This window comes from Cherax quadricarinatus, chromosome 86 (genome assembly GCF_038502225.1).
Source record: "Cherax quadricarinatus isolate ZL_2023a chromosome 86, ASM3850222v1, whole genome shotgun sequence".
In the NCBI taxonomy this organism is placed as follows: Eukaryota; Metazoa; Arthropoda; class Malacostraca; order Decapoda; family Parastacidae; genus Cherax; species Cherax quadricarinatus.
This window is the reverse complement of record NC_091377.1, coordinates 4381955-4398905: the sequence shown is the minus strand read 5'-3', so window position 1 is coordinate 4398905 and position 16951 is coordinate 4381955. Positions and strand designations below refer to the sequence as shown.

At 40.4% G+C, this 16951-nt stretch overlaps 1 protein-coding gene across 1 annotated transcript in view; it reads right to left on the bottom strand.

Annotated features, from left to right (window-relative positions):
* Window positions 1-10966: 10966 nt before the first annotated feature.
* Window positions 10967-16951, bottom strand: part of LOC128703059 (uncharacterized) — an 8790-nt gene continuing 2805 nt past the window's right edge. Inside the window, exons 2-3 of the mRNA XM_053797607.2 lie at window positions 13705-13964; window positions 10967-12806 (exon numbers count right to left, since the gene is read on the bottom strand). Of these exons, the coding sequence (XP_053653582.2) occupies window positions 12159-12806; window positions 13705-13964 (908 nt within the window). The 3' untranslated portion in view covers window positions 10967-12158. The remainder of the gene's footprint in view (window positions 12807-13704; window positions 13965-16951) is intronic.

Sequence of the window (16951 nt, the reverse complement as noted above, 5' to 3'; positions counted from 1 at the left end):
AACCTGTTCAACACTAGTCAAGGATACTTCAGTTCGTTAATCTGTCATTAAACTTAGTGTATATTCACTGAGAGATATAACACCTCACGGTGTGTATATCCTGGGCCTGGCTGTAGTAAACATGATTGTTCTAGACTTATGCTATGTAGATATCTTTATTGTTCATATATGCTATACTTTTTCGTGCATTGTACTTCATATATTATATTCCGTGTATAATATTTCATGTATTATATTTCATGTATTATATTTTCGTGATTTCTCACATTTCCTTGATAATGTGAGAAATCACGAAAGCACTTGGATGCTCACCGTTTTTTTCACAAACACATGATATATATATATATGTATATATATATATATATATATATATATATATATATATATATATATATATATATATATATATATATATATATATATATATATATATATATATATATATATATATATATATATATATATATATATATAAGGAATTCGCAAGAGCATGCGAAATATACACAAACACTGATCTCTGGCTGAAGGAGACTCGAACCTATGAACCTTGGAACAAGGTACGCAGTGCTATAGTGTGGTGAGATTGGTATAGCACTGCGTGCCTTGTTCCAAGGTTCGTAGGTTCGAGTCTCCTTCAGCCAGAGATCAGTGTTTATATATATATATATATATATATATATATATCATGTGTTTGTGTGTATATATAATTTTTAATTTTCCTGGTTTGTATACACCTGGTGATATTTGAGAAATATTGATAAGACTTTATCAATAACAGTTAAAATTAAATGTTAAAAAAAGACTTTCTGGATATCATTATTTATTTCAAAGTTTCCATTTTTCTACGTATTATTTTTAGTAGTGATAATTGAGGAGTGTAATGAGTGCCGTTAGTGCAAGAGTAAGAAGGAGTTTCAGGAAGTTGTTAGGTGGTAGTGGAGACGGTGTGTGAGGGGGTCCTGGGAGCCCCCATTGTACTTCTGCAGTGGTGAAGAATATCCTGGTTTCCTGGGAGCCCCCATTGTACTTCTGCAGTGGTGAAGAACAGCCTGGGCTCCTGAAAGCCCCCATTGTACTTCTGCAGTGGTGAAGAACAACCAGGGCTCCTGAGAGCCCCCATTGTACTTCTGCAGTGGTGAAGAACAGCCTGGGCTCCTGAGAGCCCCCATTGTACTTCTGCAGTGGTGAAGAACAGCCATAGGTGCATAAATAAATAAATGTGTCGTCGTTGTCATGATAGAAGCCATAATGGCTACTTGTCATCGATGTCTTACTGGCTGTGTTGTTGAGATCTTCCATCATCCAGCTTTCCAGCTGTCTTAACCAAAGTACGGATTGTAGGGGTTGAAATATCCACCGCCAAAATAGGGATTGAAGGGAGCGAAGTTGCCGTATCCGTAGCCGTAGCCGTATTTGCCATAGGGGTTGAGGAAGCCTGTGATGGCACCCTCGGCAGCCCCGACCAGATTAGGCAGTAGAAACCTCTGGGTACCCACCCCACCCGCTGCCTCCTGAGGCCTACCACAGACCAGGCTGGCTACACAGACCAACACTGCCAACACTGTCAACACTCGCATCTCTGCAACAATAACAAATATATGAATTTATATGTAATTATTAAACCTCTATCTTATATAGAGAGAGTTAGATCTCTTTAAAGGTCTTGTATATAGAGTTAGATATCTTTAAAGGTCTTGTATATAGAGTTAGATATCTTTAAAGGTCTTGTATACAGTGCAGTGAAGGCATATCCACACGTTAAATAACTACTCTGTATACAAGAGCTTTATAAGGGAGTTGACTGTATAACTAAACACAAAACAGTAATATTTATTAGACCAACGTTTCCAAATGAAAACAAAACAGAGAATAGGAAGAGTATGTATATTTCAACTCAACAGTAAACAGAAGAGGGGCTCAGTTTAGGTCGAAATATATGGTACTATGTGTATCTATCTGTTTTATTTTCTCTATGTAGGTTTATGTCACCTCTAAGTACCATTAGGTAGGTTTATGTCACCTATAAGTACCATTAGGTAGGTTTATGTCACCTATAAGTACCATTAGGTAGGTTTATGTCACCTTTAAGAAAAGATTAAGTACGGTTTGTTAGGAAACAGGACAAGTGTCTTAGTCATATGATGACCCGCAGCTGGAGCTTTTGGTCATCTGACCGAGGCCTTCCACTGGCTTACCCCTCCACCCCTTTAAAAACCATGGTTATGATTATAACCATTTAGCTCAATATGTCACCTACAAGTACCATTTACTTTATATAAAGAGACTTACTGTGTCCGTTCTAGCTGGTGTACCGTAAAGGAGGAGGTATCTTACTGTAGTATATATAACAATACAACACTACTCTTATATACACCCGTCACCCAAATTCATTAAGTGCCAGTTAGTGAATTTCCAATGGTATGCCGGCACTCATTACTTTCTTTGATATTACATAATTATATTCCAATTAAAAACGTCAAGATTATAAATTTAGCAGCTCAAACATATTTTGAAAAAAATTAATTCGAAATATGGGGCAATTATAAACATCCATTGTTTTTATATTAAAAAAAAAAAAGAAAAAATATCTTTTGCTCATGTGAAATTAATATAAACCAGTGTTTGTGTATTGCCTGTGAGTGCTCTGACCAGCGGAAATAACAAATATCACATGAAATTATAGAATATTGAAGTAAAAGAGTGTTTGTGTTTATTGAAAGTGTAAGAGTTGGCAGTAGTTGGCATCCAGAGACAGAAAGAGAGGGGTACCTCAGGGCTGCTGGTTGACCAAGGTCCTCTCTTGTTCTCTCCGCTCGAATTTCACTTCCTATGGGAATCCCACCTGCTGCTTGGTATTCCCACCTGCTTCCTTCGTCGCTATCCCACTTCCTTCCTTACCCCTGCGCCTCGGGATTATCATTTTTGTTTTGTAATACGTTTTGCAATGTCTGGTAGAGCAGTACTAGCGTCTTCAGCTCAGCTTTAAAGGATCTAGAGTCAAATATCAGGTAGTTTGGACATGTCCCCCAACACCAGCCTACTTTCTCTACACCTACGAGTTACATAACTCTTAGTGTAATTTAAAACAACGCGTGAGCAAACAGAAGGATATACTTATTAGAAAACGTTACTGTCCTAGGACCTTCATCAAAGTCCGAGAACCGAAACCACTTGTCGGTCCATTTTTCCGACCCCCAATAAAAGCAAGTTGCACGAGTTTACCTGGAGAGAGTTTCGGGGGTCAACGCCCCCGCGGCCCGGTCTGTGACCAGGCCTCCTGGTGGATCAGCCCCTGATCAACCAGGCTGTTGCTGCTGGCTGCACGCAAACCAACGTACGAGCCACAGCCCGGCTGATCAGGAACTGACTTTAGGTGCTTGTCCAGTGCCAGCTTGAAGACTGCCAGGGGTCTGTTGGTAATCCCCCTTATGTGTGCTGGGAGGCAGTTGAACAGTCTCGGGCCCCTGACACTTATTGTATGGTCTCTTAACGTGCTAGTGACACCCCTGCTTTTCATTGGGGGGATGGTGCATCGTCTGCCAAGTCTTTTGCTTTCGTAGTGAGTGATTTTCGTGTGCAAGTTCGGTACTAGTCCCTCTAGGATTTTCCAGGTGTATATAATCATGTATCTCTCCCTCCTGCGTTCCAGGGAATACAGGTTTAGAAACCTCAAGCGCTCCCAGTAATTGAGGTGTTTTATCTCCGTTATGCGCGCCGTGAAGGTTCTCTGTACATTTTCTAGGTCGGCAATTTCACCTGCCTTGAAAGGTGCTGTTAGAGTGCAGCAATATTCCAGCCTAGATAGAACAAGTGACCTGAAGAGTGTCATCATGGGCTTGGCCTCCCTAGTTTTGAAGGTTCTCATTATCCATCCTGTCATTTTTCTAGCAGATGCGATTGATACAATGTTATGGTCCTTGAAGGTGAGATCCTCCGACATAATCACTCCCAGGTCTTTGACGTTGGTGTTTCGCTCTATTTTGTGGCCAGAATTTGTTTTGTACTCTGATGAAGATTTAATTTCCTCATGTTTACCATATCTGAGTAATTGAAATTTCTCATCGTTGAACTTCATATTGTTTTCCGCAGCCCACTGAAAGATTTGGTTGATGTCCGCCTGGAGCCTTGCAGTGTCTGCAATGGAAGACACTGTCATGCAGATTCGGGTGGTGGAAGGCAGTCCCCACAACTATTGATAATTGAGACACTTAGAGCAGAGCAACTCTAAAAGTTTGTTTATTATCTTTTTTATGCACCCCATACTCATCCTGTGGGCGGTAGTCAAAAGATTACAGAGGTACATAATGGGTACAGGAACTGGACCCCAAAGTTATGATAGCTGAACTAGTTACACAGGTAAGGAACTCCAGGTAGATCCGGTCACAGTCATGGCAAGTTACAAAGGTAACGACTCTAAATCTGAATTAATTTTTAGGAGAGATGTTAAACGAGTATTTAGGAAGTTTTGAGCCAAGCGAGAGAGTCACTGTGGTAGGGGACCTGAATTCTAAACTGGGAGAAATGGCAAGTTTCAGGTGCCAGGGAGTAAATGATATTGGCGAGAATTTTCCATAGAAAGAGGTCTGGTAATAGGTAATTTATATTTAAAAAAAAAAGATGATAAGTATACGAGATATGATATAAGGCGTAATGACAATTAGATTAGATTAGATTAGACATTTTATTTTGATAAATTACATGGTTGTACAGAGGAATATAACAGTTAACAGTTGGGTGTACATGCCAAAAGTCCCTCTGTATGTTAGGTAATGTATTTGGTATATAAAAAGTTGATGGGTAGACTTTGGATGTGCATATTTAGAGGTTAGTTTTAGTTTAATATGTTTATTATGCACCCCATACCCATCCTGTGGGCGGTAGTCAAAAGATTACAGAGGTACATAATTGGTCCAGGGACTGGACTCCAAAGTTTTGATAGCTGAGCAAGTTACAGAGGTAATGAACTCACAATTTACAAAGGTAATGATATTTAGAGGGGCCACAGATATATCAGGGAAGAAGAGCGATTGGTGGAATGAAGAGATAATGAAAGTGGTAAGAGAGAAAAAGTCAGCACATGAGAGGTTTTTGCAAAGCAGGAATGATATAAGAAAGGAGGAGTATATGGAGAGGAAGAGAGAGGCTAAGAGAGTGGTAAATGAACGTCAAAAAGAGAGCAAATGAGTGGGTGAGGTGCTATCAACAAATTTTGTTGAGAATAAGAAAAAGTTTTGGCGTGAAATTAATAAGTTGAGAAAGCCAAGGGAACGATATTACTTTAGCTGGTTGGTTAATTGAGTTTAAACCCTACCGGCTACACGAGTGTCAGTAAGGCTGTATGTAACTTGTTCACCACCAGTCAAGAATACACCTCTCACTACAAGGTGAACAGGGACAGTAGGTGTAAGGAAACATGACCAACGTTTTTCCGTCACAGGTGAAACATTGAGCATGTTTCCTTACACCTGCTGCCTCTGTTCACCTAGCAGTAAGCAGGTACCTGGGTGTTAGTCAACTGTTGTGGGTGGCATCCTGGGGGGACAAGATTAACCTAAATTATCCGAAATGCTCTTCATAACAAGGGACTTTCTTTATAGTATGTCATTGATGTCAGCTGTGGTCTGTATATGTTGTATCATGTACTTAATGTGACATTTATTGTGGCAACGTTTCGCTCTCCAGGAGCTTTATCAAGGTAATGGCTTGATAAAGCTCCTGGAGAGCGAAACGTTGCCACAATAAATGTCACATTAGTTGCACTTGTGTCCTTTTACTTTACATATTGTCGGTAATTCTACCAACTTTATTACTATCATGTACTTGTTGAAATAAAGATTATTATTATTATTATTATTATTATTATTATTATTATTATTATTATTATTATTATTATTATTATTACATAGGTAGTAGGTTGGTAGACAGCAACCACCCAGGGAAGTACTACCGTCCTGCCAGAAGACTGTGAAACAAAAACCTGTAACTGTTTTGCATGATGGTAGGATTGCTGGTTTCTTTTTCTGTCTCATAAACACGCAAGATAACAGGGATATCTTGCTACTCCTACTTACACTTTGGTCACACTTCACAGACACGCACATGCATATATATATATATACATACATCTAGGTTTTTCTCCTTTTTCTAAATAGCTCTTGTTCTTTTTTATTTCTTCTATTGTCCATGGGGAAGTGGAAAAGAATCTTTCCTCCGTAAGCCATGCGTGTCGTATGAGGCGACTAAAATGCCGGGAGCAATGGGCTAGTAACCCCTTCTCCTGTATACATTTACTAAAAAAGAGAAGAAGAAAAACTTTATAAAACTGGGATGCTTAAATGTGCGTGGATGTAGTGCGGATGACAAGAAACAGATGATTGCTGATGTTATGAATGAAAAGAAGTTGGATGTCCTGGCTCTAAGCGAAACAAAGCTGAAGGGGGTAGGAGAGTTTCAGTGGGGGGAAATAAATGGGATTAAATCTGGAGTATCTGAGAGAGTTAGAGCAAAGGAAGGGGTAGCAGTAATGTTAAATGATCAGTTATGGAAGGAGAAAAGAGAATAGGAATGTGTAAATTCAAGAATTATGTGGATTAAAGTAAAGGTTGGATGCGAGAAGTGGGTCATAATAAGCGTGTATGCACCGGGAGAAGAGAGGAATGCAGAGGAGAGAGAGAGATTTTGGGAGATGTTAAGTGAATGTATAGGAGCCTTTGAACCAAGTGAGAGAGTAATTGTGGTAGGGGACCTGAATGCTAAAGTAGGAGAAACTTTTAGAGAGGGTGTGGTAGGTAAGTTTGGGGTGCCAGGTGTAAATGATAATGGGAGCCCTTTGATTGAACTTTGTATAGAAAGGGGTTTAGTTATAGGTAATACATATTTTAAGAAAAAGAGGATAAATAAGTATACACGATATGATGTAGGGCGAAATGACAGTAGTTTGTTGGATTATGTATTGGTAGATAAAAGACTGTTGAGTAGACTTCAGGATGTACATGTTTATAGAGGGGCCACAGATATATCAGATCACTTTCTAGTTGTAGCTACACTGAGAGTAAAAGGTAGATGGGATACAAGGAGAATAGAAGCATCAGGGAAGAGAGAGGTGAAGGTTTATAAACTAAAAGAGGAGGCAGTTAGGGTAAGATATAAACAGCTATTGGAGGATAGATGGGCTAATGAGAGCATAGGCAATGGGGTCGAAGAGGTATGGGGTAGGTTTAAAAATGTAGTGTTAGAGTGTTCAGCAGAAGTTTGTGGTTACAGGAAAGTGGGTGCAGGAGGGAAGAGGAGCGATTGGTGGAATGATGATGTAAAGAGAGTAGTAAGGGAGAAAAAGTTAGCATATGAGAAGTTTTTACAAAGTAGAAGTGATGCAAGGAGGGAAGAGTATATGGAGAAAAAGAGAGAGGTTAAGAGAGTGGTGAAGCAATGTAAAAAGAGAGCAAATGAGAGAGTGGGTGAGATGTTATCAACAAATTTTGTTGAAAATAAGAAAAAGTTTTGGAGTGAGATTAACAAGTTAAGAAAGCCTAGAGAACAAATGGATTTGTCAGTTAAAAATAGGAGAGGAGAGTTATTAAATGGAGAGTTAGAGGTATTGGGAAGATGGAGGGAATATTTTGAGGAATTGTTAAATGTTGATGAAGATAGGGAAGCTGTGATTTCGTGTATAGGGCAAGGAGGAATAACATCTTGTAGGAGTGAGGAAGAGCCAGTTGTGAGTGTGGGGGAAGTTCGTGAGGCAGTAGGTAAAATGAAAGGGGGTAAGGCAGCCGGGATTGATGGGATAAAGATAGAAATGTTAAAAGCAGGTGGGGATATAGTTTTGGAGTGGTTGGTGCAATTATTTAATAAATGTATGGAAGAGGGTAAGGTACCTAGGGATTGGCAGAGAGCATGCATAGTTCCTTTGTATAAAGGCAAAGGGGATAAAAGAGAGTGCAAAAATTATAGGGGGATAAGTCTGTTGAGTGTACCTGGTAAAGTGTATGGTAGAGTTATAATTGAAAGAATTAAGAGTAAGACGGAGAATAGGATAGCAGATGAACAAGGAGGCTTTAGGAAAGGTAGGGGGTGTGTGGACCAGGTGTTTACAGTGAAACATATAAGTGAACAGTATTTAGATAAGGCTAAAGAGGTCTTTGTGGCATTTATGGATTCGGAAAAGGCGTATGACAGGGTGGATAGGGGGGCAATGTGGCAGATGTTGCAAGTGTATGGTGTAGGAGGTAGGTTACTGAAAGCAGTGAAGAGTTTTTACGAGGATAGTGAGGCTCAAGTTAGAGTATGTAGGAAAGAGGGAAATTTTTTCCCAGTAAAAGTAGGCCTTAGACAAGGATGTGTGATGTCACCGTGGTTGTTTAATATATTTATAGATGGGGTTGTAAGAGAAGTAAATGCGAGGGTCTTGGCAAGAGGCGTGGAGTTAATAGATAAAGAATCACACACAAAGTGGGAGTTGTCACAGCTGCTCTTTGCTGATGACACTGTGCTCTTGGGAGATTCTGAAGAGAAGCTGCAGAGATTGGTGGATGAATTTGGTAGGGTGTGCAAAAGAAGAAAATTAAAGGTGAATACAGGAAAGAGTAAGGTTATGAGGATAACAAAAAGATTAGGTGATGAAAGATTGAATATCAGATTGGAGGGAGAGAGTATGGAGGAGGTGAACGTATTCAGATATTTGGGAGTGGACGTGTCAGCGGATGGGTCTATGAAAGATGAGGTGAATCATAGAATTGATGAGGGAAAAAGAGTGAGTGGTGCACTTAGGAGTCTGTGGAGACAAAGAACTTTGTCCTTGGAGGCAAAGAGGGGAATGTATGAGAGTATAGTTTTACCAACGCTCTTATATGGGTGTGAAGCGTGGGTGATGAATGTTGCAGCGAGGAGAAGGCTGGAGGCAGTGGAGATGTCATGTCTGAGGGCAATGTGTGGTGTGAATATAATGCAGAGAATTCGTAGTTTGGAAGTTAGGAGGAGGTGCGGGATTACCAAAACTGTTGTCCAGAGGGCTGAGGAAGGGTTGTTGAGGTGGTTCGGACATGTAGAGAGAATGGAGCGAAACAGAATGACTTCAAGAGTGTATCAGTCTGTAGTGGAAGGAAGGCGGGGTAGGGGTCGGCCTAGGAAGGGTTGGAGGGAGGGGGTAAAGGAGGTTTTGTGTGCGAGGGGCTTGGACTTCCAGCAGGCATGCGTGAGCGTGTTTGATAGGAGTGAATGGAGACAAATGGTTTTTAATACTTGACGTGCTGTTGGAGTGTGAGCAAAGTAACATTTATGAAGGGATTCAGGGAAACCGGCAGGCCGGACTTGAGTCCTGGAGATGGGAAGTACAGTGCCTGCACTCTGAAGGAGGGGTGTTAATGTTGCAGTTTAAAAACTGTAGTGTAAAGCACCCTTCTGGCAAGACAGTGATGGAGTGAATGATGGTGAAAGTTTTTCTTTTTCGGGCCACCCTGCCTTGGTGGGAATCGGCCAGTGTGATAATAAAAAATAAATATTATTATTATTATATATTCTGTGTGACCTTGGAGAAATGTCAGCAATAAAAGTCCCGAGATATTAAGTTTATTTAGGTACAGGTACACATAAGTACAGTTACACAAATCCGGGTGGCTACAATTATCATACATAGTAACATATGTGTAAATTACCTATAATAACCCAAAAATAAGTCAGGATAAGTAACTTATTTCCAGTGGTGTCCTTGTAATATCTTATTATTTAAAGCCTAACTGCAAGATACAACAGAAAAGCTGTAAGATAACACTGTGGCAACAGTGCCTAAGCATCCAAGAAATCGTACTAGAGAAATTATATACAAAATTACAGCAACAGATGAGCAATCTAGTTAATAATCCCAAGACGTATAAACTTTGAGGTCGTCTACGCTGCAAAGATTCCATTTCCCTCAGTCCCCCCTGCAACCTTGACCGAATTCCTCCGTTCTCTCTCTGTATCTTCCTTCACATATACATAAGGGGTGACGCACATAAGTACAATGATCATATGTAATAACGTATGTGTAAATTGCCCAGGACAACCTAACGAAAAGTCGGACAAAGTGACTTATTTCCACAGGCTGCATGTAGCGTGTATACCATCAATGTATATACACAGAGATACATACCTCTCGGTATATACCTGGCGGCCCGGTCTCAGACCAAAGATTGTGGTGGATCAGGGTCTGATCAACTAGGCTGTTTCTGCTGGCAGCATGTAAACAGACATACGAACCACAGCTTGGTTGATCATGCACTTTAGGTGCCTGTCCAGTGCTTTTTGTATATGCGAGGAAGATGAAAACATGGTAGTTAGCTCCTCTTTCTAACAACCGAGGGACCCAGGTATGATTTTGGGGCGAGTGGAGACACTGGGTATGTTCCCTTACACCTGTTGCTCCTGTTCACCTAGTAGCAAGTAGGTGACTGGTGTGGGTGGCATCTTGGGGGATGAGGACAACAACGGAACTAAGCCACTCTGATTTCTTGGCTTGTTAACCCTCTGGGTTAATGATGCGAATATAGTAAGTGACCTTAGATCCTTCTAAGATGAATAATTGAATCAAGAACCCTTCACCCCTGGATCAAGAACATTTCACCCCTGGATCAAGAACCCTTCACCCTTAGATCAAGAGCCCTTCACCCCTGGATCAAGAACCCTTCACCCTTAGATCAAGAGATCTTCACCCCCTGGATCAAGAATCCTTCACCCCCTGGATCAAAAGCCCTTATCCCCTGGATCAAGAGCTCTTATCACCTGGATCAAGAACCCTTCACCCTTAAATCAAGAGCCCTTCACCCCTGGATCAAGAACCCTTCACCCCCTGGATCAAAAGCCTTTATCCCCTGGATCAAGAGCCCTTATCAGCTGGATCAAGAGCCCTTCACTCCTGAATCAAGAGCTCTTCAGCAACATCAACTCACAGGTGGGCTCGCTTGAGAGGGTCTAATAAGAAGCCTTCAAGTATATTTCTAATTTATATATATTTTCAAATATACATTATGCATATAAATCTTAAAAATAAATGTGGATATTTGTGTCAAGACGGTTTAGGATCATTATTATTTATTAAAACAACATTAAAAACAAGGGTGGAGAGGTAAGCCAGCGGAAGGTCTCCGTCAGATGACCAAAAACTCCAGCTGTGGGTCGTCATATGACTAAGACCCTCGTCAGGAAACACTTGTCCTGTTCCCTGACGAACATTATACCTACCTAGAAAACAAGCTTTTAACTGGAACGTTTCGCTCTGATGACTTGATACAGCTCTGTCTCGTTCATGCAGTTCGAAACGTTGAGACAATAAGAGTTGTTCTCAACTTTCTGATATATTTCTAGGAAATGACAACTTTTCAATAATTCCTGTATGATAAAACACTGTGATTCTTTGTTTAGTCAACGTTAGTGTGTCAGTGAGAAGTGTGGATGATACTGCTGACAGCTGCTGTCAGTGAGAAGTGTGGATGATACTGCTGGCAGCTGCTGTCAGTGAGAAGTGTGGATGATACTGCTGACAGCTGCTGTCAGTGAGAAGTGTGGATGATACTGCTGACAGCTGCTGTCAGTGAGAAGTGTGGATGATACTGCTGACAGCTGCTGTCAGTGAGAAGTATGGATGATACTGCTGACAGCTGCTGTCAGTGAGAAGTGTGGATGATACTGCTGACAGCTGCTGTCAGTGAGAAGTGTGGATGATACTGCTGACAGCTGCTGTCAGTGAGAAGTGTGGATGATACTGCTGACAGCTGCTGTCAGTGAGAAGTGTGGATGATACTGCTGACAGCTGCTGTCAGTGAGAAGTGTGGATGATACTGCTGACAGCTGCTGTCAGTGAAGTGTGGATGATACTGCTGACAGCTGCTGTCAGTGAGAAGTGTGGATGATACTGCTGACAGCTGCTGTCAGTGAGAAGTGTGGATGATACTGCTGACACTGACAGTCCCTGGACCAATTATGTACCTCTGTAATCTTTTGACTACCGCCCACAGGATGGGTATGGGGTGCATAATAAACATATTAAACTAACTACTGCTGACAGCTGCTGTCAATGAGAAGTGTGGATGATACTGCTGACAGCTGCTGTCAGTGAAGTGTGGATGATACTGCTGACAGCTGCTGTCAGTGAGAAGTGTGAATGATACTGCTGACAGCTGCTGTCAGTGAGAATTGTGCATCATACTTCTGGCAGCTGCTCTCGTCTGTAACTGCTTCATTACAAATAGTTCTTGTGGTGTGGTGTCTGGCTGCGCTGCGGCCCACACCAGCGCCTTCGACAACAAACTGACTGTCTCGCCTGCAGATGGTATCTCCTGCACTGGAGGAATATCTAAGGCTATTTTACCTTCCTCTAGACTGACTAGTGGTTGTATGGTGCTGTGGCTTCCCGGAGATAAGTCTCCATCAAGTTGCTCCTCTGTGTATTCATAATCATCGGGGTTTTCTACTTCTGACTTCACTGATGGAGGCGAAGATCCCTCTAAGACATGCTCAATGAAGGCTAGAGTGCTTCCCTTTCTTATCCTCTTCCCTAGCTTCAGGTTTCCCCCTTGTCTAGCAGTGGGAGGTCTTCTTCTGCGCCTGCCTCGCCCCGCCTTCAGTACATCCTCCTGCGATACTCTGGAGATGATGGGTCGCCATAAGTCCACCTCATCAGGCTTGAAGAAACGGATATTGTAACGCCGCTTGAACCTCTCCAACCAGCCCGTACTGGCACGGAATTCTTCGTTACCTCGCAACCTGAAGTGTTCTTGCCGTGCCTTAGCCATGACTGCTGTTCCTGTCATCATCTTTCCACCACGCATCTCCTGAAAAAAGGAAAACGTAGTTAGCTTTTATTCCACAAAGTAACTCATACATACACAAATAACCCGCACACAGAAAACAGATATGTACTTAGACCATCAGTCACTCAGTGTGTGACTGGTGGCATAAGTTTGTTTTTCCTATGTGCGGGTTATTTGTGTATTGTTCCAGTCATGTATTGTTCCAGTATTGTGACTTTCTGTTTTTTTAACTCATGTATAATAGTCAGAATGATAGATTTAACGCCGACTGATTACATATAAACATTAAGGCTACAAACTGTACACTAACATTCAATTATTATTATTATAATCAAGGGGGAAGCGCTAAACCCGGAGGATTATACAGCGCCTGGGGGGGATGTGGAAGGCATTCAGGCTTAATTCGGGGAACTGGAGCACAGATCCAATTCCCTAAATCAAGAGCCCCTCACCAACATCAAGGAACCTTCCTTGAGGGGACTAACATTCAAGAATACTTTAATCTCTGAAAATCTGATTAATGTAAACTCTCAGTGTATATACACTGAGATGGCCGATAAATATTTGATAAGTACCTGTGGTTCTAACCCTCTGGTTCTAATTTGAAAAAATCACTAAAATTACCTGTGTTTCAAATCCCGTCGTCATCACTTGTGGTTCTAACCCTGGCAGAATCACCTATAGTTCTAACCCTGGCAGAATCACCTGTAGTTCTAACAGTGGCAGAATCCCTTGTGGTTCTAACCCTGGCAGAATCCCTTGTGGTTCTAACCCTGTGGCTCTAACTCTAGCCCACTTTTAGATTCTCGCCGTAACTCACTTGCCACGAGTTCAAACCCCACCCGTCCAGTGGGTTTGTTGACTCTCACCACAGGTTCATCTACGGACCTTCCCTGCCTTGTTTATGATTCTCCCTCACCTGAACAAGCCAATCGAAGACAGCTTCTTCCACATCGGCCTTAGCACCCGATTCAAGCTTTCTTCTGGTCATGGCCACGAAGTCTCCGTTGGTCTCCACATACTTGAGGATCTCCGCCTCGTGTTTCTTGACATCGGAGACAGTGGAGGTGCCAATACCATATTCAAGGGCCAATTGTCTCTGTGAGTCTCCGTTGTGGAGGCGACGGATTAATTCAGCCTTTTCGGCGATGGACAGTACCGTACGTCTCCGCTTGATGACTGTGTAAGAAAGTTAGTGGTCAGTCTTTAATAAGTTTATTTAGGTTCAGCCTTTAATAAGTTTATTTAGGTTCAGTCTTTAATAAGTTTATTTAGGTTCAGTCTTTAATAAGTTTATTTAGGTTCAGTCTTTAATAAGTTTATTTAGGTTTAGTCTTTAATAAGTTTATTTAGGTTCACCCCTCAAGGAAGGTTCCTTGATGTTGGTGAGGGGCTCTTGATTTAGGGAATTGGATCTGTGCTCCAGTTCCCCGAATTAAGCCTGAATGCCTTCCACATCCCCCCCCAGGCGCTGTATAATCCTCCGGGTTTAGCGCTTCCCCCTTGATAATAATAATAATAATTATTTAGGTTCAGTCTTTAATAAGTTTATTTAGGTTCAGTCTTTAATAAGTTTATTTAGGTTCAGTCTTTAATAAGTTTATTTAGGTTCAGTCTTTAATAAGTTTATTTAGGTTCAGTCTTTAATAAGTTTATTTAGGTTCAGTCTTTAATAAGTTTATTTAGGTTCAGTCTTTAATAAGTTTATTTAGGTTCAGTCTTTAATAAGTTTATTTAGGTTCAGTCTTTAATAAGTTTATTTAGGTTCAGTCTTTAATAAGTTTATTTAGGTTCAGTCTTTAATAAGTTTATTTAGGTTCAGTCTTTAATAAGTTTATTTAGATTCAGTCTTTAATAAGTTTATTTAGGTTCAGTCTTTAATAAGTTTATTTAGATTCAGTCTTTAATAAGTTTATTTAGATTCAGTCTTTAATAAGTTTATTTAGGTACAGTCTTTAATAAGTTTATTTAGGTACAGTCTTTAATAAGTTTATTTAGGTTCAGTCTTTAATAAGTTTATTTAGGTTCAGTCTTTAATAAGTTTATTTAGGTTCAGTCTTTAATAAGTTTATTTAGGTTCAGTCTTTAATAAGTTTATTTAGGTTCAGTCTTTAATAAGTTTATTTAGGTTCAGTCTTTAATAAGTTTATTTAGGTTCAGTCTTTAATAAGTTTATTTAGGTTCAGTCTTTGATAAGTTTATTTAGATTCAGTCTTTAATAAGTTTATTTAGGTACAGTCTTTAATAAGTTTATTTAGGTACAGTCTTTAATAAGTTTATTTAGGTTCAGTCTTTAATAAGTTTATTTAGGTTCAGTCTTTAATAAGTTTATTTAGGTTCAGTCTTTAATAAGTTTATTTAGGTTCAGTCTTTAATAAGTTTATTTAGGTACAGTCTTTAATAAGTTTATTTAGGTTCAGTCTTTAATAAGTTTATTTAGGTTCAGTCTTTAATAAGTTTATTTAGGTTCAGTCTTTAATAAGTTTATTTAGGTTCAGTCTTTAATAAGTTTATTTAGGTTCAGTCTTTAATAAGTTTATTTAGATTCAGTCTTTAATAAGTTTATTTAGATTCAGTCTTTAATAAGTTTATTTAGGTACAGTCTTTAATAAGTTTATTTAGGTTCAGTCTTTAACAAGTTTATTTAGGTACATGTACACATAAGTACAATTGTGATACCTAGTAACATATGTGTAAATTATCTATGCCTAATAACCCAAAAAAAGTCACAGTGATTTATTTCCATTGTGGGTCTTGTAATATCTTATTATTTAAAGCCTAACTCTATTATGGAGAGAGAGAGAGAGAGAGAGAGAGAGAGAGAGAGAGAGAGAGAGAGACAGAGAGAGAGAGAAAGAGAGAGAGAGAGAGAGAGAGAGAGAGAGAGAGAGAGAGAGAGAGAGAGAGAGAGAGAGAGAGAGAGAGAGAGAGAGAGAGAGAGAGAGAGAGACAGAGAGAAAAAAAGAGAGAAAGAGAGAGAGAGAGAGAGAGAGAGAGAGAGAGAGAGAGAGAGAGAGAGAGAGAGACAGACAGACAGACAGACAGACAGACAGACAGACAGACAGACAGACAGACAGACAGATAGACAGACAGACAGACAGACAGACAGACAGACAGATAGACAGATTGACTAAGGTTCTGGTAACACTGATTATCATATATTTTTTAGTCAATATTTTTAAAAAATGTCAGATAGTCTCACATGATATTCATATTTTTTTTATATATCAATTATTTTTGAGTCTCATGACAATGGCCTCCGGAAAAAAATGACTGCCTTCATTAAACCATAAAACTTATTTCAAAATTATGAAAAAGTGAGTGCACACACACACACACACAGTGAAGAGGCGGGGCCAGGAGCTGAGTCTCGACCCCTGCAACCACAATTAGGTGAGTACAATTAGGTGAGTACACACACACACACACACACACACACACACACACACACACACTAGGTGAGCACACACACACACAAGCAGAGGTATGATAAAGCTCACGGTTCAGGGAGAGTGACCTAGTAACGACAGTGAAGAGGCGGAGCCAGGAGCTAGGACTCGACCCCTGCAACCTCAACTAGGTGAGTACACACACACACAAAGTGGAAGTTGAGAACTGTGCTAAGCCATAAGAATGTTGGGTAGTACTCCTCCAGTCTGAGGCTGCTTGAAAAGTGGAATGACTTGGATGGAGCAGTGGTGGAAGCGAACTCGGTACACAGGCGCAAGAGGCCAGAAATTAGTAATGTCAAAGTGATGTAAGAAGCGGGGCTAGGAGCTGAGTCTCGACCCCCACCAACACTACTGGTGAGTTTTAGATGAATGGTTCAGAGAACCGACATGTTGATAAATTAGACACATGTGCAATTCTTGGGTATCTTTATTGAGGAAACGTTTCGCCACACAGTGGCTTCATCAGTCCATACGTAGGAGAAACTTGAAGAACAGGAGGAGAATGAGGTAATCAGTCCCTCAACCTTGAGTCGATGTGTTCAGTCCATCAATCTTGAAAAGAATTCTTTTCAAGATTGATGGACTGAACACATCGACTCAAGGTTGAGGGACTGATTACCTCATTCTCCTCCTGTTCTTCAAATTTCTCCTACGTATGGACTGATGAAGCCACTGTGTGGCGAAACGTTTCCTCAATAAAGATACCCAAGAATT